The sequence below is a fragment of the Bos grunniens genome, chromosome 16, assembly GCF_055505025.1.
Source record: "Bos grunniens cultivar Pamir isolate PY7600 chromosome 16, Bosgru_T2T1.0, whole genome shotgun sequence".
NCBI lineage: Eukaryota > Metazoa > Chordata > Mammalia > Artiodactyla > Bovidae > Bos > Bos grunniens.
In genome coordinates this window covers 33,629,258-33,655,188 of record NC_141180.1, presented here as the reverse complement: position 1 = coordinate 33,655,188, position 25,931 = coordinate 33,629,258, and the positions used below count along the sequence as shown (strand labels likewise).

At 48.1% G+C, this 25,931-nt stretch overlaps 1 protein-coding gene across 12 annotated transcripts in view; it reads left to right on the top strand.

The window, feature by feature from the left end:
* Nucleotides 1-25,931, top strand: part of NPHP4 (nephrocystin 4) — a 138,086-nt gene that overhangs the window by 82,032 nt on the left and 30,123 nt on the right. For 9 of the 12 annotated variants that reach the window (XR_015143326.1, XR_015143325.1, XM_086344158.1 and 6 more), the window contains 5 exons: nucleotides 2,798-2,859; nucleotides 4,980-5,090; nucleotides 6,347-6,495; nucleotides 6,652-6,843; nucleotides 7,294-7,481. Coding sequence is in view for 10 of the 12 variants with exons in the window: in XM_086344158.1 (XP_086200284.1) it covers nucleotides 2,798-2,859; nucleotides 4,980-5,090; nucleotides 6,347-6,495; nucleotides 6,652-6,843; nucleotides 7,294-7,481 (702 nt within the window). In the remaining 2 variants the exon portion in view is untranslated. The remainder of the gene's footprint in view (nucleotides 1-2,797; nucleotides 2,860-4,979; nucleotides 5,091-6,346; nucleotides 6,496-6,651; nucleotides 6,844-7,293; nucleotides 7,482-25,931) is intronic. The other 3 variants (XM_086344161.1, XM_086344160.1, XM_086344162.1) reach the window with 1 other exon arrangement.

Here is a 25,931-nt window from a genome sequence, read left to right as displayed (position 1 = left end):
GGCAGCAGTGGGGAGAGCAAAAGATGTCACCCAGGGGATGGAAGTCAGGGCTGGCTCTCTGAGGGTGCGTTCTGCAGGAGACCATCAGTGAGCGGCTCAGAGCCCAGGCTTCTGAGCCTGGGCCTTGAAGGTGGCTCAGTCTAGGGCCCTGGGCACGTCTGGCACTCCTCACCACTCTAGGGCCTGATTAACTAGGTGGGGCACTTCCAGTTCTCGGCCTCCTGAGGTCTGGATTCCTTCAGCACAGAGACCCATGCCTGCTGCATCAACCAGCATCCTGTTATGTCTTCCTAGACTTTACTCACTTTCTCCATTTCTGTGATCAAAGTCTTCAAGAAAATGGCTTTCAAAGGCCAAATAATTAGGAATAAAGGCCTTTCAAATGGGTCTGCCTTGTAAATTCTTAGTGTCCCAGGTACCATGGAACACTCACTAATCCTTTATTTTCAAGGTCTGATGGGGAAAGCTATTTTTCAGAATTTTTATTTGAATCGTGGCGATTGTGTCTTTGGCTCTGATGACCCCTTCCATCCCCTTACCCTTGGAGCCAGCTGTTCGGCCCCATCCTGGAATATCCCCAGACCCCCACCCTCCTGGTCCAGGACCTGGCCCTCAGCTGCCACGGATGCTAAGCAACAACTGCCTCTCCCTTAGATTAAGCACAAGTAGGTCTGTCTGCAGGGCAGCGTTTTCCTCCACAAACCCCCTTCGTCAGGCCCTGCCAGCATCCTCCCCACCACCCCCAGCCAAATACAAAGCTGTGTTCATGCAAAAGTGTTGTCTGGAAGGAAGCTTGTAACACGGGGCAAAAGGCTTTAATGCTGTCTCACGCAGAGCTGGCTCCTGGCTGGTAGTCATGCATGGGGACTCCCCCACCCTAACCTTTCCAGGGAAGACAGTGGTGAGGCCTCTGCCTGCTCCAGCCTGGAGGATATTGCCAAGCCCAGTACCTGAGCACTCACGTATCTGTGCACTTACTCTCTGTCTCTCTGTGATGCTTGCCCACTCACTCGACTCATGAGAAGGGCTGAACTGAGAAGTAGTCCCCCTCGCCCTGGAGTATGAGTGGGCTTCAGACCTGCATAGTCTACACACTACCCACCCCGGGCCAGTGCAGAGAAGCACGCAGTGCAGCTGTGTGACCCTATGGGACGAGGACAGCCCAGGTTCAGGGCAGGTTGCAAGCCCCTTTGTGGCCTTTTTAGTCAGGTGTAGGGCATTTGAGCTTTGAGAGAGGACCAGACACCTTAGCTTCTGTCCACAGCACTTTTCAGTGAGTGGAGGCTGACTGGGAAGTAATTGGTTGTCAGGAAATTCATCTTCAGGCGGGCACAGTGGCTGCAGCTGCAAGCGTGAGGTTCTCTGTGTCCTGCACGGCGTGACCAACCCTATTGTGACTGGCGTGGGTGGTATGAAATCGCTGACTCAGCCCTTCCTGAGACTGCGGGGCCCTGAGCTGCCCAGTGTGCCTGGCAAAGCAGTTGTCTCGGCAAGTCCCACATCACGATGCACCCATCGACCTCCCGCTTTTTAATTGCTTCCAGGCTCCACACTCGGATGGACCGGCTTTTGTTTCAGGGCTTCCGTTTTCAGGAGCACGTGAGCCATTCTGATGGTTTCTTGTGCAGGGCGTGGGCAGCAGAGACCACAGGGGAGGGAGGAAGGGCTAAACTTGGGTCCTCAGGGCCACTTGGGGGTGACTAGAGCAGGGCTGTTTACCTAGGGGAGGGCCGTGATTTCTCAGGATGTCCTGAAGTTCAGGAGGGGGTGGTGTCCACATGCAGCGGCCAGAGTCAGGTCCCCATGAAGGAGACTGTGGCGCGTGAGGCAGGTGTGGTCCTCAGGGGAACCGGGCAGGTGACTCAGACAGGTGTCCGGTTGCACCTGGGCCTTCGGGTGGGTGAGGAGCGCCCTGTCCGTGTGGGCCTGGGTCAGGCGGGCTGGAGGTGGTGGCACTGGCAGGTGAAGGCGGGAGAAACACGATGTGAGCGGGATGATGGCGAGGTGGTGGTGGCCCCAGACACAGGAGCTCAGTGCCGAGAGGCTGGGGGTTTCTGGGACTCGAGCGATGCCTGGGCTTCTGGGCTGGGGTGCGGGGCCTGGGATGGGGGTGGAAGCGGCACAGGCAAACCCGGCCCGAGCCCTGCGGGTGGAGATGGCGCCGTGGGGGCGGCTGTTCCCTCCACAGGTGGGCATCTTGGGCACTGCGGGAACCAGCCTGGTGTCACCCAGGGTCACCCTCGCTCCGGGGACCCTGAGGAGGACTGGCCTGGATTCTTCCTGGTACTAACATGCCTGCACTCTCACCCCTAGAGTGAGTGAGACTTGGGGGATGGGCCGTGAGTGATGCGAGAGCAGAGCCCCCACCTGTGGCATTTGCCGTGTGTGTGCAGCTGCGTAGAAGTTTCTTATTTAACTAAACAGCCAGTGGGCCCCAGCTGGGGAGGTCCCAGTCTGGACAGACATCAGAACCCGGCCCCCTGAAGGCAGGGGTGTGTGAGAGGGTGAAAGGAAGGGTGAGCCTTCTGAGAGCCTCACATCTCCCTGAGCACAGGCAGAGTGCCCACAGGAGCAGGAGAAGGAGGCTGTGGAAGTGGGGAGTGAGCTCGGGTTCCATCCTGCAGGCAGTGACCCCAGACGCACGCACTTGTCTGCCCACCAAGCGGGGAGACTCTGTGGTGGCCGCGCCCAGCTGTAGCACTGGTTACTGCTTGGGTGGGGTCGGGGGAGATGCGCGCCAGCCTGACTGAGCTGGGCTCTTGGTGTCCCTTCCCTGTTCCCCTGTGCTTCCTCACAGGTCCACCAGCATCGCTGTCCCAGGGGCTCACCGCTCCCCAGGACTCACCCATGGGACCAGGGGTAAGTCCAGGCCTGAGAGGCCTGTTTCAGAATTCCAGAATCACATACTTAAAGGTTCTGGGTCCAGCAAAGCCCTCTTGGCGTCTTTAAGAACACTTGATGTCCTGTTTACGTGTGTGGGTGGGAAGGATCCCGGCAAGCCTGGGAGGATGGGCCCCCAGGGACGGCGACCAGGGTGTCCTCAGCCGCCCCCTGCCTGTCTCTGCAGCTGGTCCCAGAGCTGGCTATCGGGGCAGTGGCTTCGGTGGTTGTTATCCATCCTCCGGTTGCCGTTGAAGGCCTGTTTCCACACTCAGAATGTGTTCTCCCTGGCAGTTACGTTTGGTGGCTGATGATCATTCAGGACTGGTTGGCCTTGGTTTTTCTCTTGAGACCCTGGGGTGTGCCCTCCCGGCGTCTCTGCTAGGAGAAGGTGCTGGCTGGCTGCGGCGTCCCTGGGCAGCAGCTGGGCAGGTACCCTGAGCATCTGATGCTGGTGGGGACAGGACCTTGACCTGCAGGCCTGTCAGAGAGCAGATACCTCCTCTGGTCTGGGAGCGTGCAGCCACCCTTCAGGGATCCTGAGCTGGTTGTGGGTCTGCCCATAGCTCTGGGGTGGCTCTGGCCACGTGGTTTGAATTAGGTCAGAGCTGGTTTGTCTTCCCGATGACCTTGTCTGCCAGTACCATCCTGGACATTGACTTTCTAGAAAAGTCAAATTGTTCAGTATCCGAGGCTGGCTCAGGACAGGGCTTTAACGAGCACCATGCAGCTTGGAAACTGGATCAGAGTGGGTGTTGCATTTGCCTGAAGACACTTTCGGGGCAGCCTCCCGGCCCCTGCTGTCCTGTCCCCATATCCCCTGCAGTGTTTGGCATGGTGCCTCTGAGTGCTGGACGGCCACAGAACAGCACCGCCTGCCCCCAGAGGCCAGAGAGGCTCAGGATGGCTGCTGGGGTCAAGGGGAGCTGAGCCGACCCTACATTCTTCTCTGCCCCAAGATGCTGCCTGGGCCCCCAGGGCCCCCCACCCATTTCCTCAACACCTCTTCATGTGCTGGGTCCTTTCTGTACCAGCACCACCCGCCACGCCACCACCACAGCCACCCCTGGGCTGATGGTCACTGCTGATGGCAGATGTCCCATTTGTAACACATACTACATTATAAACAGGATTTGAGAGATGGGTCTTCAGTAGGGTCAGGGCCCTTCACCACCCCACGTCAGCCTTTTACATTGACCTTCACTCCCTGCGTATGTGTACCATCTGTGGAAGGCTGACCCCGTGTTGGGTACATGCCAAGTCCTTTCCCACAGCAGCCCTGTGATTTAGCTGCTGTCAGCATCCCCCTTTTACAGGTGAGGAGACTGAGGCAAAACCAAGTGAGTTAGGTGACTTGCCCACATCATGTGGCAGTCAAGTGGTGGAGTGGGGATTCCAGGGCCCACATCAGTTGTCATCATGGTCATCCCATAACGGGCAGGTTCATGTCATAGGAACACAGGTGGTTAGAATCAGAAGGGGTCATGGAGGAGTTCAGCCCGGGGATGGGGATAAAACCCAAAGAAGTTCAGAGACCAGACCTGCAGCCTGAGTGGAGAGAACCCGGCTTCCCCTCCACTTGCTTTTCCTTATTAATACTGCTGCTGCTGCTGCTAAGTTGCTTCAGTCGTGTCCGTTTCTGTGCGACCCCATAGACGGCAGCCCACCAGGCCCCGCCGTCCCTGGGATTATCCAGGCAAGAACACTGTAGTGGGTTGCCATTTTCTTCTCCAATGCATGAAAGTGAAAAGTGAAAGTGAAGACGCTCAGTCATATCCAACTCTTAGCGACCCCATGGACTGCAGCCTACCAGGCTCCTCTGTCCATGGGATTTTCCAGGCAAGAGGACTGTAGTGGGGTGCCACTGCAGTGTGGGAGAGATCGCCTAATTGCAGCTCTTGGTGATGAGAGTAGAAGCAATTAGACTCAGTGCCTGGTCCAGAGCAGCTGGTGACCAGGAGATTCCAGACCTTGCTGCCTCCTGGGGCCACAACTAGAGTCCTCCTTCCCCTGGAGGGTCAGTGCTGGGAGGGCAGGAGGGGCTCTGTGAAGTTACTGGGGTGCCTTTTGTCATCTCACCCAAGCTTTCTTCCCTTCAGCTGTCACTTTCTCAGCTGGCGGCTTCCCCACCATCCCCAGCTCCCCGCCGCCGCTCGGCCAAACCCTCATCACAGCCACCTGGGAGCCCTGTGCCCTCCCTGGTCCCAGGGGTAAGTAGCCCGCCCCTTCCCCCTATCCTGTCTCCTTCCTGAGAATGGCTCCAGACTCTCAACTCGGTTGAAGTCTCTGACTTGGCTGGCTGCCCTGGGCCTTGGCGAGGTGGCCGAGGCCTTCATGGGGTCCCTGTGAAGCAGGCATAGGGATGGGGGCTGGACATTGCCTCCTTTCCAGGTTCCAGATATCTTCCACCATCTGTCTTGGTGACCAAGGGTTTGATTTGGGAGGTGTTCCTGCCACAGGGCTTGATTTCTGCGTTTGTCCTACCCGAGAAAACAAAGCGCCCTTAGACCTCTGAACACAAGAGAAAAAGAGAAGTTTCCCTGGAGATGTAACTAGAGGCTGATCCAAGCTGCCAGCTCCCCCCTCCAGCGTGCTTGCCTCCCTGTCTGAGGCCAGAGGCATCTGTGAAGCTCACCACCCCAGATTCCAGTGGAGCTAATGGGCCGAAATAGGCCTGTTTCCTTCCACTGCCCTTGGGGGACCCACATAGAGTTTCCTGGTTCACTTGCAAACTCAGTCTTGCCCTGGAAGTCTGTCGAAGCAAAGCAGCTCTAGTTGATTACTTACCTGAAAATCCTCATGCTGAAATGCCTTATTCCAAAATATTTCTGGGCTCATGTAGTCAGGAAGATCTTACATCTCTTCTGTTACTGGTGACCAAGTCACTTGGGGTTCCTTCTGAATGAAATGAGAAGCTGGGGAAGCCAGCTCTAGAGAGAGTATCCTGGATCCCAATAAGGTCTTCACTTAGACAGAGGTGGGAGGTGGATGCAGGTGGGTGCCTAGAGCACTGGGTGACGTGAGGACAGGGAGCATCTGTACGTGCGAGGGCTCTGTCCCACAGGCTCCCTTGCATTGCTGGAGACAGTTTCATCTTCCTGTTCCATCGACATGGTTTTAATGTTAATTTGCCTTCTCAGGCATCAGGCATCTTCCAGGCTACTGATCTGTTCATAAAATCAGTGGTTCCTTCCTTGTTGCTTTTCAACTCACATAAAATACAGGATGCCCAGGTGAATTAGAATTTCAGATAAACAATCACTTTTTAGTGTATGTCCTGGATATTGCCCAGGACATGCTTATACTAAAATTATTCACCACTTACCTGAGGTTGCAATGCAACTGAGCCTCCTGTGTTTTCATTTGCCATGTGGCAGGGGCGGTTCATCCATGAGCCCCACGTCCAGCTTCCTTGGTTACGGGTGGGGCTTCTTGGCCTCACCTAGGGCTCCACTGTGTTTGGCAGGAGTTCCCCTTGGAGGGCAGGATCTCTCACCTGGAGGCTGACCTGAGCCAGACAGCCTTAGCCCTGGGAACGTCCGCTGCTGACCACTTGCAGGAACTGCCTTTCACACCCGTGCACGCCCCGATCATTGCAGGAACCCAGACCAGGAGGTGAGGAGCAGGTCTGGGAGGGACCCCAGGCAAGCATTGTGCATCAAGACCCTGTGACTCCCTGAACAGCAGGCTTTCCCAGAGAGGTGACTGTCCGGGTCCCGCCCCTCAGTCGGCCTTCTCCTGGAGGCTGGCTCAGGGGGCCATCCGTTCCAGCTCTGGAGGGAAGCTGTCACGGGCATCCCTGGCGCTGCTGCAGTCCGCTGGCTTTCCCGAGATTCTGGACGCCAACAAGCAACCAGCTGAGGCTGTGAGTCCTACAGACCCCGTGAAGTTCAGCCCTCAGAAGGAAGAATCAGACTGTCTACAAGGCAATGAGATAGTGTTGCAATTTCTTGCCTTTAGCAGGTAAATTCTTGATTATTTCGTCTGTTACTCTGTACCTGGCTTTTGCATTTCTTGTGTTGAGGGAAAGCTTCCATATGGTTCTGACCCGGCAGAAACCTATGATTAGGTCTTAGTGATTATGGAATGCCCTGTGTCTTTGTTTCAGTCCGGCTGGGATGCACCCCCAGCCATTTCCAAATGCTATAAACTCTGCTTTACCTGGTCTCCTGTGGTCCTTAGTTACAACATGGACAGCGTGTTGCCCAGTTCTTGGGTGCTGGTGTAGCCCTGAGGGCAGGGCTCTCCATCACGCCTGAAGGGGGAATGCTCAGAGGGTTCCCAGACATTACCGTGTGGCTGCTGTGGGGGTGGAGGAAGTGGTCTTTTACCTATGGTCTCCCCACAAGCGTGTGATGAAAGCCCAGTTCTCCGCCAGGATGCCTGGTTGACTCGGGGTGTTGTTGGATCCAGGGTGCCCCAGGATGAGCAGGCAGCGCCATGGCCACAGACTGTGTACTTCACCTTCCAATTCTACCGCTTCCCACCCGAGACCACGCCACGGCTGCAGCTCGTGGAGCTGGCCGATGCTGGGAAGACCAGCTCTGCCTCCCTGTCGCACATCCTCGCCCAGATCCAGAAGGATGGCTCCTTTGATGCGGGTGAGCCTAGGGGTCTGGCACACACAGAACCCAGTGCTGAGCTCTGTCTGTGAGCTTTATTATTTAAAACATGCTGAAAAATGAAAAACTTCAAACAGGTACAGAATTTGAGCAACTAGCATAATGAATAATCAGTGCTCCTGACAATTAGCTCTGACGATTGTCAACGACATCCCACCCAGACCCCTCCCCAAACCGGGGCTATCCGAACCATATCCTAGACATATAATTTCATCTCTAGATGTTCTCTTATGTGTATCTAAAAACGTAGAGTCTTTTTAAAAAAAGCCTTTTAGCTTTAACCATTAAAAAAACTTTATTATTTATTTGAAGCATGTGGGGTCTTTGATCTTCATTGCAGCATGCGTGCTAAGTCTCTTCAGTCATGTCCCGCTCTTTGCAGTCCTAGGGACTGTACCCTGCCAAGCTCCTCTGCAGCATGTGGGATCTTTAGTTGAGCAATGCAAACTCTTAGCTGTGGCTTGCAGGACCTAGTTCCCTGATCAGGGAGTGAACCTGGGCCCCCTGCATTGGGAGCATGGAGTCTTAGACACTGGATCACCCGAGAAGTCCCTAGAATCTTTTTTTTTTTTTGAGAAACATAAACTCAATAATATTATCCCACTCAAAAAAGAATGGTGATTTAATATTAGCAAATATTTAGCCAGTGTTAACATTTCCCCAGTAATTTCATAAAAATTTTTAATAGTTTGTTCAAATCAACACCTGAGGTCCATATATTGGGAAGCTGTGCCTCTCAAGTCTCTTTCTACCTGTAATTGTCATCACCTTCCCATCCCTGCTTTTTCATTTTTATTTGTTTGTTGAAGTCATAGAGTTGCTGGCCCCCTAGAGCCTCCCAGAGCCTGCACTTTGGTTTCAAGGCTCAGTGGTGGCTTCTGCAGTGCTCCTCTCATCCCCGTTTCTCCTGTGAATTGGAGTGAGATCCAGATGCAAGGGCAGGTGCGTGCTCTTCGTATGGGGCAAAGAGTCTTTGTCACTGGTGGTGTGTCCCCATCTCTGCTGACACCTGGTTACTTCTTATACTACTTCTAGAATACTTCTTCATTTATCAGCCAGAATGCTTCCTTAAAAAGAAACTTCTCCTCATCAACTGTTTGGTTACCTAGAAGTGCAATTCATATAGGGAAGCCAAAACAATGCATGTTTTCCCCTTTATTTGCTGATTTTCAAAGTAACCAGACAGTTACCAGTATCCTTCAAAGATGGCTCCAAAGGCTTTTTTTTTTTTTTTCCCTCATATCATTATGAACCAATGGATTTACACTGCAGTGTATTGGAATATACCAAATATGTTGTTGTCTTTGGCCAGTCACATGGCTCATAAGGGACAGAGCTGAGGTCTGAACCACCACTGCCTCTTGAGTAGAAACTAACAGGTGGAGAAAGGTGTGTTAAAATGTTAAATGAAAGTAGCTTAACAATATTAACATCAGACAAAAGAGACAAGGCAAATGCATTGCTAGGAATCAAGAAACCTATTAAATAATAATCGAGAGTAATTCACTGGGAAAAATGACCTTCAATCTGTGAACTTCCAACAGACAACCTCCAAATATGAAGGACTAGTTAATGGACTTTATAGGGAGAAGCTGACAAACCTATAATCATAGATTGTGATACATTTCTCTCAGTGAATTGATAGATAAAGCAAAAAAATTAATGATGATATTATAAAATACAGTTTAGAAAGATGGTATTATAAAACCTGTACAACCAATTTAGAGAACATATGTTATTTTCAGGTATACTTTAAAACTTATACAAACTGATTATTCATAGATATATATATATATATCTTAGGTCACCAAGCAGGTATTGTCATATACGTAATCTAATTTTACAGCACTCTTTGACTGTCATACCTCAAGGTCAGAAATCATCATTCATTACCTTTCCCCCAGAAGGTTCCAAACTGCTGGATTTTTGCATTTTAAAATATACTTATAATTTTCCCGTAGGTCAATAAAAAAATCAATATAGAGATGGCTGTTTAAAACTGAATGAAAAAATGATATTGTACATCAAAACTAATAAGTAAAATGGCAGTTCCAGGGAAATTTGCAGCTTTAAATGCTTATATTGGAAATGAAGAAAGTATCTTTCTTAAATATTAATTTTTAATGGAGTAGCATTGCTTTACAATGTTGTTAGTTTCTACAGTACAGCAAAGTGAATCAGCCATACGTATACACATATCCCCTCTTTTTTGGATTTCCTTCCCATTTAGGTCACCGCAGAGCACTGAGCCTTCTGGGGGAAAGGCCATGAATGATTTCTGACCTTGAGGTAGGACAGTCAAACAATGTGTAAAATTAGATTAGGTATATGGCAATACCTGCTTGGTGACCTAAGATGTATACACACATCAATGAATAATCAGTTTTTATATAAGACCAATATGCCAGCAAATTTGGAAAACTCAGCAGTGGCTGCAGGACTGGAAAAGGTCCATTTTCATTCCAGTCCCAAAGAAAGGCAATGCCAAAGAATGCTCAAACTATCGCACAATTGCACTCATCTCACACGCTAGTAAAGTAATGCTCAAAATTCTCCAAGCTAGGCTTCAGCAATACGTGAACCATGAACTTCCAGATGTTCAAGCTGGTTTTAGAAAAGGCAGAGGAACCAGAGATCAAATTGCCAACATCTGCTGGATCATGGAAAAAGCAAGAGAGTTCCAGCAAAACATCTATTTCTGCTTTATTGAGTATGCCAAAGCCTTTGACTGTGTGGATCACAATAAACTGTGGAAAATTCTGAAAGAGATGGGAATACCAGACCACCTGACCTGCCTCTTGAGAAACCTATATGCAGGTCAGGAAGCAACAGTTAGAACTGGACATGGAACAACAGACTGGTTCCAAATAGGAAAAGGAGTACATCAAGGCTGTATATTGTCACCATGCTTGTTTAACTTCTATGCAGAGTACATCATGAGAAACGCTGGGCTGGAAGAAACACAAGCTGGAATCAAGATTGCCAGGAGAAATATCAATAACTTCAGATATGCAGATGATACCACCCTTATGGCAGAAAGTGAAGAAGAACTCAAAAGCCTCTTGATGAAAGTGAAAGTGGAGAGTGAAAAAGTTGGCTTCAAGCTCAACACTCAGAAAATGAAGATCATGGCATCTGGTCCCATCACTTCATGGGAAATAGATGGGGAAACAGTGAAAACAGTATCAGATTTTATTTTTTTGGGCTCCAAAATCACTGCAGATGGTGACTGCAGCCATGAAATTAAAAGATGCTTACTGCTTGGAAGGAAGGTTATGACCAACCTAGATAGCATATTGAAAAGCAGAGATATTACTTTGCCAACAAAGGTCCATCTAGTCAAGGCTATGGTTTTTCCAGTAGTCATGTATGGATGTGAGAGTTGGACTGTGAAGAAAGCTGAGCACCGAAGAATTGATGCTTTTGAACTGTGGTGTTGGAGAAGACTCTTGAGAGTCCCTTGGACAGCAAGGAGATCCAACCAGTCCATTCTCAAGGAGATCAGTCCTGGGTGTTCTTTGGAAGGAATGATGTTAAAGCTGAAACTCCAGTACTTTGGCCACCTCATGCGAAGAGTTGACTCATTGGAAAAGATTGATGCTGGGAGGGATTGGGTGCAGGAGGAGAAGGGGACGACAGAGGGTGAGATGGCTAGATGACATCACTGACTTGATGGATGTGAGTTTGAGTGAACTCCGGGAGTTGGTGATGGACAGGGAGGCCTGGCGTGCTGCAATTCATGAGGTCGCAAAGAGTCGGATATGACTGAGTGACTGAACTGAACTAAGACCATCTTTCTAAATAAAGTCCTTATTGCCAAATTCAGACTTAAATTGAAGAAAGTAGGGAAAATCACTAGACCATTCAGGTATGACCTAAATCAAATCCCTTACAATTATACAGTGGAAGTGAGAAATAGATTCAGGGGATTAGATCTGGTAGACAGAGTACCTGAAGAACTATGGACGAAGGTTCATGACATTGTACAGGAGGCAGTTATCAAGACCACCCCCAACAGAAAGAAATGCAAAAGGGCAAAATGGTTGTCTGAGAAGGCCTTACAAATAGCTGGAAAAGAAGAGAAGAGAAAGGCAAAGGAGAAAAGGAATGATATACCCATTTGAATGCAAATCCAAAGAACAGCAAGGAGAGATAAGAAAGCCTTCCTAGTTTTATGTTTCTCTTTTTCTTTTATGTATGGTTGTATTTGGCATTCCAAATAAATACTGTTATTTTTGTAGCATCAAAAAAAAAAAAAAAATGATCAGTGCAAAGAAATAGAGGAAAACAATAGAATGGGAAAGACTAGGGATCTCTTCAAGAAAATTAAAGATACCAAGGGAACATTTCATGCAAAGATGGGCACATAAAGGACAGAAACAGGATGCACCTAACAGAAGCAGAAGGTATTAGGAAGAGGTGGCAAGAATACACAGAAGAACTATACAAAAAAGATCTTCGTGACCAGATAACCACGATGGTGTGATCACTTGCCTAGAACCAGACATCCTGGAATGTGAAGTCAAGTGGGCCTTAGGAAGCATCACTATGAACAAAGCTAATGGAGGTGATGGAATTCCAGTTGAGCTATTTCAAATCCTAAAGGATGATGGTGTGAAAGTGCTGCACTCAATATGCCAGCAAATTTGGAAAAATCAGCAGAGGCCACAGGATTGGAAAAGGTCAGTTTTCATCCCAATCCCAAAGAAAGGCAGTGCCAAAGAATGTTCAAACTACGGCACAATTGCACTCATCTCACACGCTAGCAAAGTAATGCTGAAAATTCTCCAAGTGAGACTTCAATAGTACATGAACTGTGAACTTTCAGATGTTCAAACTGGATTCAGAAAAGGCAGAGGAACCAGAGATCAAATTGCCAACATCTGTTGGATCATCGAAAAAGCAAGAGAATTCCAGAATTTCTATTTCTGCTTTATTGATTATGCCAAAGCCTTTGACTGTGTAGATCACAACAAACTGCAGAAAATTCTTCAAGAGATGGGAATACCAGACCACCTGACCTGCCTCCTGAGAAATCTGTATGCAGGTCAAGAAGCAACAGTTAGAACTGGACATGGAACAACAGACTGGTTCCAAATTGCGAAAGGAGTACGTCAAGGCGGTATATTGTCACCCTGCTTAATTAACTTATATGCAGAGTATATCATGAGAAATGCAGGGTTTGGTGAAGAACAAACTGGAATTAAGATTGCTGGGAGAAATACCAATAACCTCACATACACAGATGAGACCACCCTTATGGCAGAAATTTAAGAGGAACTAAAGAGCCTCTTGATGAAAATGAAAGAGGAGAGTGAAAAAGTTGCCTCAAAACTCAACATTCAAAAAACTAAGATCATGTCATCCGGTCCCATCACTTCATGCAAATAGATAGGGAAACAATGGAAACAGTCGGAGACTTTATTTTCTTGAGCTCCAAAATCACCTTGGAAGAAAAGCCATGACCAACCTAGATGGTACATTAAAAAGCAGAGACATTACTTTGCCAACAAAGATCTGTATAGTCAAGTCTATGTTTTTTCCAGTAGTCATGTACGGATGTGACAGTTGGACCATAAAGAAAGCTGAGTGCCCAAGAATCGATATTTGGAGTTCCTTGGAGTGCAAGGAGATCAAACCAGTCAGTCCTAAAGGAAATCAGTCCTGAATATTCATTGGAAGGACTGATGCCGAAGCTGAAACTCCAGTACTTTGGCCACCTGATGCGAAGAAGTGACACCTTGGAAAAGATCCTGATGCTGGGAAAGATTGAAGGCGGGAGGAGAAGGGGATGACAGAGGATGAAATGGTTGGATGGCATCACTGACTCGATGGCCATGAATCTGAACAAGCTCCAGGAGTTCATGATGGACAGGGAAGCCTGGCGTGCTGCAGTCCATGGGGTTGCAAAGAGTCAGACACGACTGAGTGACTGAACTGTTCAGCTCAGGAAGTTTGGTGGAAGAAAAAAAAAAAGAAAAGAAAACAGAACAACCCCAATAAAAGTAGAAGGAAAGAAATTTAAAAATGAGTATAAATGGTTGGAAAACAAAGAAGTAGTGCAAAGGGTCGGCCAGATTGTTAGGCGCTAGGGCTCATGGGTACACAGGTGATGCTCTGTTCCCTTGCCCAAGGTCAGCATCAGTGGGGAGTGTCGGAGCAGGTGTGGGGTGGCGCTAGACCGAAAGCTAGGCTTGCTGAGCCCCCATCAGGTGAGTGGCAGGGAGAGGTCAGGCTCGCAGCCACAGTCAGCCTTGATCCTTGGGGCAGAGCTGCCACCCCCGTTTGCCTGTGGACCACAGCATCCTCTCTTCCTGTGGATAAATCTGAAAAGAATAGTCAGGGGAAAGGGTGAGCAGCTCGGGCCCTGTTCTTTCTGCCAAACCCACTAGCCTGTGAGCTAATTTTGCTCTGGGGAGGGGCGTGTGCTGGGCAGAGGGTGGGCACAGGAGGCCCCTCTGTGGAGAGGTGGGGCTGGGGAAGGATGGGCTCCTATAACCTTCTTGCATTTCGTTCTCTCCACCCCTGAGCTTAACCATTGAGGGTACGGTCAGTGGGGGTGTGGCCTTTTGGTGGGACTAGTCTTCATGGGGGAGGTTTCCCAGCCTCCCTGGGACCACTTCTCCCAAACCAACCATCTTTCCTTTGCCCGTCCTTCAGGACCGGTGGTGGATAGTTTATAACTTATGTCCTCAGAAGGCTTTGAATTGGACCAGAATAATGCATAGATTTCAAGGCTCCTCTGCACCTGTTGCTGAGAATTCATTCCCTATTTCCCATTCTAAGTTCTAGCCAGTCCCTTGATCCAGTTTAGCTCATCAGAGATTCTGCTGTGAGGTTAAATGATAGCCTGAAGATAATTCAATAAAAAAGGCCAGTCACTTAGAGGTGCTCCTGATTTGACTATAAACCCCTTTCCATTAGGAATTTCCCAGAGAGAAATTAGTCCAAAAATTAAATTTCCCTGCAAGTGGAAGTCCAAAGAAATTAAACTCCAAAATCAAATTTTTCTTGTCAGGGTGAATTAAAATTCAAAGTCTAAAATTAATCTTAAAGTCCAGAAAGGCTTTACAATTTCTTACACAGCTGAGTCTGGGTGAAAGATGCCTCTGACTGGGCAGATCTGGGCTTCTTCCTTCAGCAGCTTAAACTCAGGGGTCCTCTGTGGATGTCCCTCAAGGCTTCAGAAGTTGTACTGGTTGAGCACCAGCGCTTTCATGTCCCTCACTTAAGACATTTTTCTTTTGTTGTTGAAATATTGGATTGGTCCAAGAGTTCGTTCAGATTTTTTCCACCAGATGTTATGGAAAAAGTTATGACACTTTTTGGCCAACCTAATATAGCATGCCTACAACAGAGTGCACTGTCCCATGGATTTTATAAAATTGATAGATTTTATTTGTCAGAGCAGTTTTAGATTTATAGAGAAAGTGAGCAGATAGTCAGGAGTCCCCATATACTTCCTGTCCCCATCAGTTCAGTTTAGTTCAGTTGCTCAGTTGTGTCTGAGTCTTTGCAACCCCATGGACTGCAGCACACCAGGCTTCCCTGTTCATCGCCAACTCCTGAAGCTTGCCCGACTCTTTGCGACCCCATTAAGTGCAACGTGCCAGGCTTCCCTGTCCATCACCAACTCCTGGAGCTTACTCAAACTCATGTCCATCAAGTCGGTGATGCCATACAACCATCTTGTCCTCTATCATCCACTTCTCCTCTCACCTTCAATCTTCCCCAGCATCAGGGGGCTGACTGAACTGAACTGAAGTGTAGTTGAAGCACTGAATAATTGATGCTTTTGAAGTGTGATGCTGGAGAAGACTCTTGAGAGTCCCTTGGACTGCAAGGAGATCAAACCAGTCAGTCCTAAAGGAAATCAACCTTGAATAGTCATTGGAAGGACTTAACACTGAAGTTCCAATACTTTGGTCACCTGATGTGAAGAGCTGACTCATTGGAAAAGACTCTAATACTAGGAAAGATGGAAGGCAAAAGGAGAAGGGGTTGGCAGAGGATGAGATGGTTGAATGGCAATACTGACTCAATGGACATGAATCTGAGCAACCTCCGGGAGATAGTGCATGACAGAAGAGCCTGGCATGCTGCAGTCCATGGGGTTGCAGAGAGCCAGACACAACTTAGCAACTGAACGACAACAAGAAGGGTAGCTGCTGTTCTGAGTTCTATCATTCTAGATCCGTTTTATCTGTTTTTTGAACTTAAAGAGGAGCATATTGTATGTACCCTTGGAATCTAACTTCTTTCGCTCAGCCTCATGTCTGAGATTCATTCATGTTGCTGTATGTAGTGGTAGCTTATCTGTGGTCTTGGCTGTATAGAAACACATCATTGGAATATTCCACAGGGTTTACCCATTCTGCTGTTAACAGTCTGTTGAATCATTTCCAGGTTTTGGCTCTTTTGAATACTACTACTATGAACATTTGTAAAAATTGTGAAGTGACCAGCACAAGTCTAGGTAACATCCATCATCAAACATGTGAATCATAAAATTCTTTTAATCCTTGTGTAAGAACTTTTATGATATACTCTCTCAGCAACTTTCAAATGTGCAATATGGTGTTATTAACTATAGTCACCATGATGTCCATTGCATCCCCATGAGTTACTTATTTTATACCTGGAAGTTTGCACCTTTTAACCCCTTCACCCGTTTTACCTACCCACTCCCCCCTGACCCCACCTCTTGCAACTACCAGTCTCTTCTCTGTATTTAACAAGCCTGATTTTTTTTTTTTTTTTAAGATTTCACATATAAGTGAGATCATATGGTATATGTCTCAAACCTACATCTCTTGCATCTCCTGCATTGGCAGGGGGATTTCTTTACTACTAGCACCACCTGGGAACCCCCTGATCCATCCACATTGTTGCAAATGACAAGATAGCCTTCTTTTTAATGGCTAAATAATATTTCACATATATACATAACATGTTTTCTTTCATTGAAGCACTTATTTATTTATTTGGCTGCACTGGGTCTTAGTTACGACACACGGGGTCTTCGCTGCGGTGCACAGGCTGCTCCCCAGTTGTGACGTGGGCTGCAGAGCACATAGGCTCAGTAGTTGTGTCGCACGGGCTTAGTTGCCCTGCGGCATGTGAGATCTCAGCTCCCTGACCAGGGCTTGAAGCCACATCCCCTGCACTGGAAGGTGGATTCTCAGCCACTGGGCCACCAGGGAAGTCCCCACAGCATGTTTTCTTTATCTGTTCATCCACAGATGGACACTCAGGTTTCTTCCACATCTTGGCTATTGTAAATAATGCTACAGTGAACATGAGGCTGCAGAATATTTTCAAGTTAGTGTTTTTTTTTTTTTTTTCCTTTATTTTCTTTGGTTAAATATCCAAGAATGGGACTGCTGGTTCATATGGTAATTCTATTTTTAAGTTTTTTGAGGAACCTCCACAGAGCTTTCATAGTAGCTGTGCAAAGTTACATTCCCAGCAACAGTAGATGAGGGTCGCCCTTTCTCCACGCCCTCTCCAGTACTGGCTGGTACTGGAGATCATTCTTTTGGTGTATCCGCGTTGTTCTGTGCCTGGGACTGAAGTCGCTGGGTCTCTGGCAGCACAGGTCTAGCTTTTGTGGGTTCCGCAAGCAGCTTACACACCCACTGGAGTAGATGCCACGCCTGAACCACCTGTGTCCTTCCAACTGTGGAGTGTGTGTGGTTCTGTTTGTCTCTTCACGGTCCTGGTGGGTGCCGGCCTCTCCCGGTGTGCAGCCTCTCGGATGACCGATGACCTTCCACACACCGTCGCCTTAGGCCGATCCTCCTTTGAAGTGCTTTGCCCGCTTTTCATTGTGCTGTGTGTTTTTCAGTTTGTGGGTGTTATGTGTATATCCCGATCCCAGTCCTTCTTGAGATGTTAGAAATAGCTCCTCCCACTCTGTGCCTTGCCTTTGATTGTTAATGGTGTCTTTTGTTTAACAGTAGTTTTCCATTAGGTTCAGTTTATCAGTCTTTTTCTTAATGGATAGATTTCCTAAGTTGTGGGCTTCCCAGGTGGCGCTAGTGGTAAAGAATCTACCTGTCAATGCAGGAAACACAAGAGTTATTGGTTCAATCCCTGGGCCGGAAAGATCCCCTGGAGAAGGAAATGGCAACCCGTGTCAGTATTCTTGCCTGGAAAAGTCCATGGACAGAGAAGCCTGGCATGCTACAGTCCATGGGGTCACAAGAGTCACAAGTCCATGGGGACATGACTGAGCACACAGCACACCTAAGCTGCATTCCAAAATGAGTCTGTCTACACAAAGTTTTGAAGATACACTCTGTGTTGTCTTCTTGAAGCCTTTTTATATATTCACATCTAGAATCCATCTGGAATTGATTTTGTGTATCCCGTGAGGTGGGGGTGGAGGTTTGTGACCTTCATAAAGATTCCAGAGAGTTAATAGGACATAAAAGGTTTTAAAAAGCAGGGACTCCATACTCACCAAGCTTGAAAAGTGAGTCATTCCTCAACCTTGAATAGTTGTCTTAAGCAAAATGATGTTCCCAGGATCCAAAGTTTGGTTTTGCCAAAGAAGAAAGCGGAGACTCAGGGGTGAATGAGGGCAGAGGGACAAAGCCTTGGTCTCAGCTCCGCCACACAGCTGCCCTTTCTTGGTGGCTGGACCCGCTTATGGAAAGCAGCATTCGAGATGTTGTCTCTGGGCAAAGATTGGACGTTTACAGTCTTGGCAGCCCCAACCGCTGGTTCTCACGGAGGGCACTGCTTCCTCTCAAGGTCTGCGTCCTGGTCTCTAGAGTCCATGACGTGGTTCCCATGCTCCCAAGTGGGCAGCTCTCAGCAGGCTCATGAGGTCCTGTAGTAGGAATCACAGCTTGTTGAACCTGGGGCCGGTGGGCCTCGCGACCGCCTCTGCCACATTATCCATTGTGCTACATTGTGAGAAGAATTCCTTTTTGTTTCTTCTTTTTCTTCACGAGTGGGGTGTGCCTCTGGAGTTTCCTCTCTTTCTACCGTCCCCTCTCCTTTCAGGAAGGTTCCCCTGAGTCCGTGGTCATTTTGTCTGTCTGTGTTGGCCCTTGTCCTTCTGCACCACATGCATGGGACTGTCTTTCCTTGTTCCCCTTGCTTCCTTGTCCAGGCTGTTGTCTCTCTAACCTCCTTCTCTCGGTGTTTTCATCTAGTGGGATTTTCCTTAGTGTGAGGGCTGGAGTCCGGGTCAGCCAAGAGCATCCTCTGTCCTAAAGAACTCACGTTCATCTTCCTATCCCTGGGTTGTCATGGCTGGGGGCATCTCCCACCAGACCAGTGTCTGGGTCTGTACCCTCTAGCACCACCTTGCTCTCCTCTTCGTTGCTGAAAGTGTGGACCCTCTGACCCCTTTCCACCATTTCCTGCCGCCTTTTCTGTGCTTCCTTCAAGAGTCCTAATCCTGTGTCCCCAGCTGCAGAAGTCGCATCAGTGCGATTGGGAATACCTGTTTTATCTATGTGTTCATTCCCTCTCCCTCGCCACACCAAATCAGTTGAAAGTAAAGTGCAGGCATGATGACACTACCTTTAAATAAATACAGTGATCTGCGTTACTTAAAAGTAAGGATGCCGTTTTCTGTGCACACAGTTCTATCTTAAGATGATAAGAATTTCATAGTCAAGATTTCCCATTTCCCCTCTTATATCCATTATAGCTATTTTTTGTTCTGACATCCAGTTCAGTTCAGTGAAGTGAAGTGAAAGTCGCTCAGTCATGTCCGACTCTTTGCGACCCCGTGGATATACAGTCCATGGAATTCTCCAGACTAGAATACTGGAGTGTGTAACCTTTCCCTTCTCCAAGGGATCGTCCCAACTCAGGGATTGAACCCAGGTCTCCTGCATTGCAGGCAGATTCTTTACCAACTGAACCACCAGGGAAGCCCAACATCCAGTTCAGGTCCGTGTATTATTTGCAATCATCTCTTTAGTCTCTTTGCATCGAGGCTTGTCCCCTGCATTCTTTGTCTGATGACGGTGCCTTTTTGAAGAGACCAAGCGATTCGTAGAATGTCCCGTGTTGTGTGTGTCTGATAGTTTCTGCACCTAGTTGTCAACCTCCTTTGTCCCCAGCAGTTCTTGTCCACTGGCTGGGTGAGGGCTGAAGGCTCCTTTTTGGATTTGGCATGAATATGTCATTGTTGAAGTCTCGTGCTGCATGTGCATCCCATCGAAGGCACCAAGCTCAGTCTGTGTCACTGTGGGGGTGCTCATGTGAACACTTCCTTGGGGCACCCACCCCAGATGTCTCCAGTGGGAAGAGGGAGGCGCTTCCATTTGCACTTGGAAGATTCTTGGGGGCTGTTCTTTGATTCCTTGTGAATATTTGATCCCTACAGCCTCTTTTCTGACTGTGCTAACATCCTCGGCTGTGATTTGCCTGAATCAGCTATTTAATGAAACTTTCCAAAGGGCTTACCTGGTGGCTCAGATGGTAAAGAATCTGCCTGCAATGCAGGAGACCTGGGTTTGATCCCTGGGTCAGGAAGATCCCCTGTAGAAAGGAATGGCTACCCACTCCAATATTCTTGCCTGTAGAATCCTATGGACAGAAGAGCCTGGTGGGCTATAGTCCATGGGGTTGCAAAGTGTTGGACAAGATCAAGCGACTAACACTTTCACTTTTGAAGTGGTACTTCTTCTAATGCTAGCATTTGGTCTCCCTTTATTAGCTGACATTCTTCTATAAAGAGAGACTTTCTTTCGTCAACCAATGGTGAACTACATCTATATCCTCCAAAAAAGACAGAACAAATGTTTAATACTTTCCCTTTAATTTCTAATTTTCAGAGTAATAACTTACTGTAACAGTTACTCCAATAGTAACAGTTGAGGTTTTATATGTCTGGCTCTTTGTTTTGTCTTTGGGGTAGCACTCAGATCTCTCGGATATTTATTTACTCATTATTGCTAGTTTTTGATGCCCTAATTTCCCCCCATTTGGCCAGTGGTAGCCCTTCTGGTTGGCCTGGGTCTGTTGACACACTCTGGTTGGACTTGGCTAGGGCCTTGCTTTATGGGGCAGAAGTCTCCCGTTCCCTGGGTCTCCTGTTTCTCCTGGGAGCCTGGGACCCACACTGTGAATGCTTGCTAGATAGAGGCCATGACCCAGATGTTTTGATCTGGATCTCAACTGCTTCTAGGCCTTTTCTTGGGCAGAGATGAGGCATATATTAAAACATGACTTCACTTTGACATTTCTAATTCAAATTTAGAGGTTTTTCCTTAAAATATTTTATTTGTATCTCTTTCCTCTTAATGTGACTGCAAACAATATGTGGCTGATGAAGGTTCTGTGGTCCTGGGCTGTGCCCCACAGGATGCAGAGTGAGTGAGTGCAGCCAAAAGCGTGTGCTGTTCCCAGTTCGATGATCAATCAGATTTGCCTGATTCAGTTTGTTTTCAGTTTTATGTTTGCTTTCTCCCCTTCCTTTCTTTGTTTTTTGGCTGTGGCATGTGATTTGAGGCTCTTAGTTCCCTGACCAGGGATCGAACCCATGCCATGGCCATGAAAGCACTATGTCCTGACCACTAGATGGCTGAGGAGTTCCCAGCTTTCTTTCCTTTTTCCTTTGATCTGTTGGAATATTCACATGGCTCAAAACACAAAACCATAGTTGAATATACACTCAAAGCTCCCTCCCATCATCATCCCTTTAGATGGTCCCCACCTGCTCAGCCTCTTGGAGGCAACCTGGTTTCTAGTTTCTGGCTTAAGCAAATATTTATATTTTTATTTTTCCTTTTTCCTTCTTCAAAAAGTAGCATACCAAATACATGTGTTCAGCATGGAAAGTTAACTGTCCATCCTCCCGAGTTCTACTCCATATGGAAACCACCTGTGTTGTTCTTACAGCTACATTGTCCTGTGTTGGGTGCACATCCTGTGGTTTATTCAACCATCATCCCACTAATGGAGGTTTGGGCCTTTCCGGGGTTCTGCTATTTCAGACAACGAGGCGATGAGCAGCTCCGTGTTTCTGGGGTTTTCTGTGTCTGAAGGTGTGTTTTGGGGCAGATTGCTGGCAGTGGGTTTATAGGATTGAACCTCCCCTCTGTTAGCCTCCCCCACAAAATGGGTTGCTACACTTTTAAAAAAACCCGAGTATTTGTTTATTTGTCTTCATCAGGTCTCAGCTGCAGCACCCAGGGCTGTCAGTCTTTGTCTCGGCCAGCGGGGTCTTTAGTTGTGTCACGTGGACTCCTAGCTGTAGCCTGTGGGATCTAGTTCCCCCGCCAGGGACCGAACCCGGGCCCCCTGCATTAGGAGCCCAGAGTCTTAGCCACTGGACCCCCAGGGAAGTCCCAGGTTGCTACACTTTAGGATTTGTATAACCTCATTCTTGTGAGATGAATGAGGTTGAATGTCTTCTGTCATTAGCAGCACATTTCCATTCCATTTTTCTATCAGATTTTTCATTTCTTTTGTCCTGTTTCGGGAACTCTGTTAGGAGGACTAGCCTGTTGCCTGTGGTATAAATCGCCAATATGATTTCTACTTTGTTGTTCGTCTTTTTGCTTTGCTTAGGGTGGGTTTTGCCACGTAAAGGTGTTTCTTTCCTGTAGTCTAATGCGTCAGGATTTTGTTGCTTCTAGAGTCCTGAGTCATAGATGCGAGGGCTTTCTCTCCTTTGCAAGAGACTCGTGCATGCTTTCTTCTGGGATGTGTAGGTTTCATTTCTCACATGTAGATTTCTGATCTCTGTGCAGTTTATCCTGCTGTGTGATGGCAGATTTGGATCAGCTTTATCTCTTTCCAAATGTCTCTCCAATTGACCTGGCACTATTTATTAAAAGGTTTGTCTTTTCCCCCAGTAACTTGAGAGCCACACTTATCATATACCATTTTTTTTTTTAATGATTCAGTGTGATTTTGGATTTTCTTGCTTGTTCCATTAGCCCAGAGGTTGGCAAACTATTTTAAGGGCCAGAACAAAATATTTTAGACTTTCTGGCTTTACATATGATCTCTGTGTAATCATTTTCTTCTTCTTTTGATTTTTGTTTTCCACAACACTTAAAAAAAAGCCATTCTTACTTATTTCTTACTTATTTTTGGCCATGTCGGGTCTTTGTTGCTGCACGTGGGCTTTCTCTAGTTGCAGCGAGCAGGCACTCCTCTTTGTTGTGGCGTGCGGGCTTCTCACTGCGGTGGCTTCTCTTGTTGAGCACTCTAGGGTGCTCAGGCTGCAGTAGTTGTGGCTCATGAGCTTCATTGCCCTTCAGCATGTGGAGTCTTTGTGGACCAGGGATTGAACCGTGTCCCCTGCATTGGCAGGCGGAGTCTTTACTACCGGACCATCAGTAAAGTCCTGTAAAAGCCATTCTTAGCTCATGGTGAGTTGGCCTGTGAGCCGTAATTTACCAGACTGTTAGAATGTCTATGCATGAAGGTCACACTGTTTATCAGAGGCGTTACGTTGTTCTTCCTTGCGTGGTTCTCCTGGACATTCTTGCTGGTTTGGTTTCCCGTGTAAACTTGTTGGACTCCTCACTGGAATTCTGGAGCGTTCACAGATGAACGGTGGGGATAAGTGCCCTCACGGGATGGGAGCTGACCTTCCCCAGGAACGGGGATGTCTTTCCATACACTCATTTTGGCTTCCCTGTCTCCTGAAGACACACAACTGTACCTCAAACAGATTTTTTAATTTTCTTATTTTCTAATCAATTAAATTTTGCGTTTATCTTTATATTACCTTCCTTCTACTGTTTTGGAGGTATTTTCTATTGTTATTTGTTGCTTAATTCATTTGCTGTAATTCTTTGGTCCTTGGGATATAAAGTCTTGAAGGTGCAGCAAGGATCCCACCTGGGCTGGGGCGTGGTGTTTGTGACAGGGTGAGGGAGCTAAGCCGGGGAGCCTCAAGTGTCGCTGCTCCTGGGAGTCGGCGGTCAGCTTCCCTGCAGACTTTTGAGTGGGGTGGAGATGATGCAGGGTTCTTTAATGGGTGCTTTGGCACTGCCATGGGACGGACTGCAGGGAGCTTGGGCCTCAGGAAAGGCCACCAAGGAGCCAGCTGTCTGAACTGGACAGGAGTGAAGGGGTCCAAGCCTACAGTGGGGAGGAATTGGAAATGTCCAGCACAAGGGGCCTTGGGCTACCCCCAGACAAGGATGGCTTCCGTGTGTGACACTCAGCACACTGTCAGCTCTGGGCTCGGTGTGTCACCTGAGACTGTGAGCCCCATCAAGGCAGGGGCCTGTCCATCCTGTCCCCCCACATGACCCCACACAGGGCCTGGGGCATGTACTGCATGTGAATTCATGGTTGTGTTGAGAGGACCTGCCTGCCGAAGGGATGTGGTGATGATGGAGCACAGCCGGGGTGTCGAGAGGATACAGCGCCTGGTGACAGCTTGGATTGACGCAAGGAGGATCTGGCTGAGGAAGAAGATGCAGGGTCCAGCTGGGATGGGCTGCATTCAGGCACAAGTGCAAGTCTGGGTGAAGGGTCAGTGGGGCTGGGGGTGTTGGAGGTGAGTGTGGAGGGCCCCCAGGGAAGGGTGTCTGTGGTGTCATTTGGGAGGTCAGCCCACACAGTTCATGTTCTGGAGCTAGCAGTCTGACCAGGGTAGGGGTCGGTGCTTCTTATACTCCTTCTCTGCAGCCTAGGAGGCCCAGCAGGTGGGTGCTACTCGGTGCTGTGAACTTGACCTTCCATGTTGCCTGGTCCTCTTTCCAGTCCCCAGGGCACCTGGATGAGCAGCCTCAGGGTGGGTGTCATGAGACTGACCAGATACCCAGGCTGGTGGGGCTGGGGCAGGGCAGCAGGGTCCTTGACCTCCACTGGCCCTGTGAGTTGCTCTGGGCACTGGAGATGGGACACTGGGGCCTGGCCTGCCGTGTGTGACATCATTCCCAGCTTCTCCCGTGGCCTCTGTCCTGCTGCTCAGTGCACTGTCCTGCCCAGCACTGCCCGGGGCAGGGGGTGCTTCTGGCTGGAGCCAGGGCCACATGTCTGGACCTTTCTTTGTGTTCCCTGGGCCCATCAGGACCACTCTCTATTCCCCCTCAGCCCCCGGTGGGTGCTGTCCTGACCTGCTTCACTGCTCCCACTGCCCTGGCCTTGAGGAGAGTGGAGGGAGCGCTATGTGGATACCCTTGGGCCGAGGCGGCTGCAGGGGGTACGGGTCTAAGCCTGCCCTGGCAACTCAGGCTGCTGAGTGGACATCTGCCTTCCTCCCCAGGTTTGTTGTTGTTCAGTTACCGAGTCATGTCTGACTCTTTGCAACCCCTTGGCGGTACTGCAGCCCGCTGAGCCTCCCCAGTCCTTCACTATCTCCTGGAATTTGCTCAAATTCATGTCCATCGAGTTGGTGATATCTAACCATCTCATCCTCTGCCTCCCCCTTCTTTTCTTGCCCTCAATCTTTCCCGGCATCAAGGTCTTTTCCAATGAGTTGGCTCTTCGCATCAGGTGGCCAAAGTATTGGAGCTTCAGCTTCAGTAACAGTCCTTCCAATGAATATTCAGGTTTGATTTCCTTTTGAATTGGTTTAATCTCATTGCTGTCCAAGGGACTCTCAAGAGTCTTCTCCAACATCATAATTTGAAAGCGTCAATTCTTTGGTGCTCAGCCTTCTTTATGGTCCGACTCTCACATTATACATGATGTGTATACATGAGTACTAGAAAACATGAGTACTGGAAAGACCATAGCTTTGATTATATGGACTGCTTTTAAAATACTGTTATATGGTTGATGGAAAGGGAAGAACTGCTGTATTCAGTATGTTTCCCCTGATAGCTTACGAGTGAATGATGTTAGATTTGTGATCTGTGAAGAAGAAGATTTAGCTTTGGGACCAGGGACCAGTCATGATCACCCAAGAGCTTTTGTGTAGTAGAGTTTTATTAAAGTGAAAAGGGACAGAGAAAGCATCTGACATAGACATCAGAAGGGGGATGGAGAATGCCCCCCTCACTAGTCTTAGGAAGGGAGCTATATACTTTTTAAATTATTACAATAAATTTATTATTGTTGTTATTACAATAAATCAAAAGAATTCCTCAAGGTTGTAAAGATCTTACTAGACCCATTCCCACAATTTACATTTTAAGATGACAGGATTAGAACTAACAATAGAAAGATCTTACCAGATCCACTCTCATAATATACATGTTAAGATAACAGGATTAGTCAGAAGGTTTTCAAGAAGGAGAAACTGTCCTCAAGTAGGATTCATAATTGTTATATAATCCTTGGTGGTGGTGGTTTAGTTGCTAAGTTGTGGCCAACTCTTGGGTCCCCATGGACTGTAGCCCAACCAGGCTTCTCTGTCCATGGGATTCTCCAGGCAAGAATACTGGAATGGGTTGCCATTTCCTTCTTCAGGGATCTTCCCGACCCAGGAATTGAACCCAGGTCTCCTGCATTGCAGGCAGATGATTTACCAACTGACCTATGAGGAAA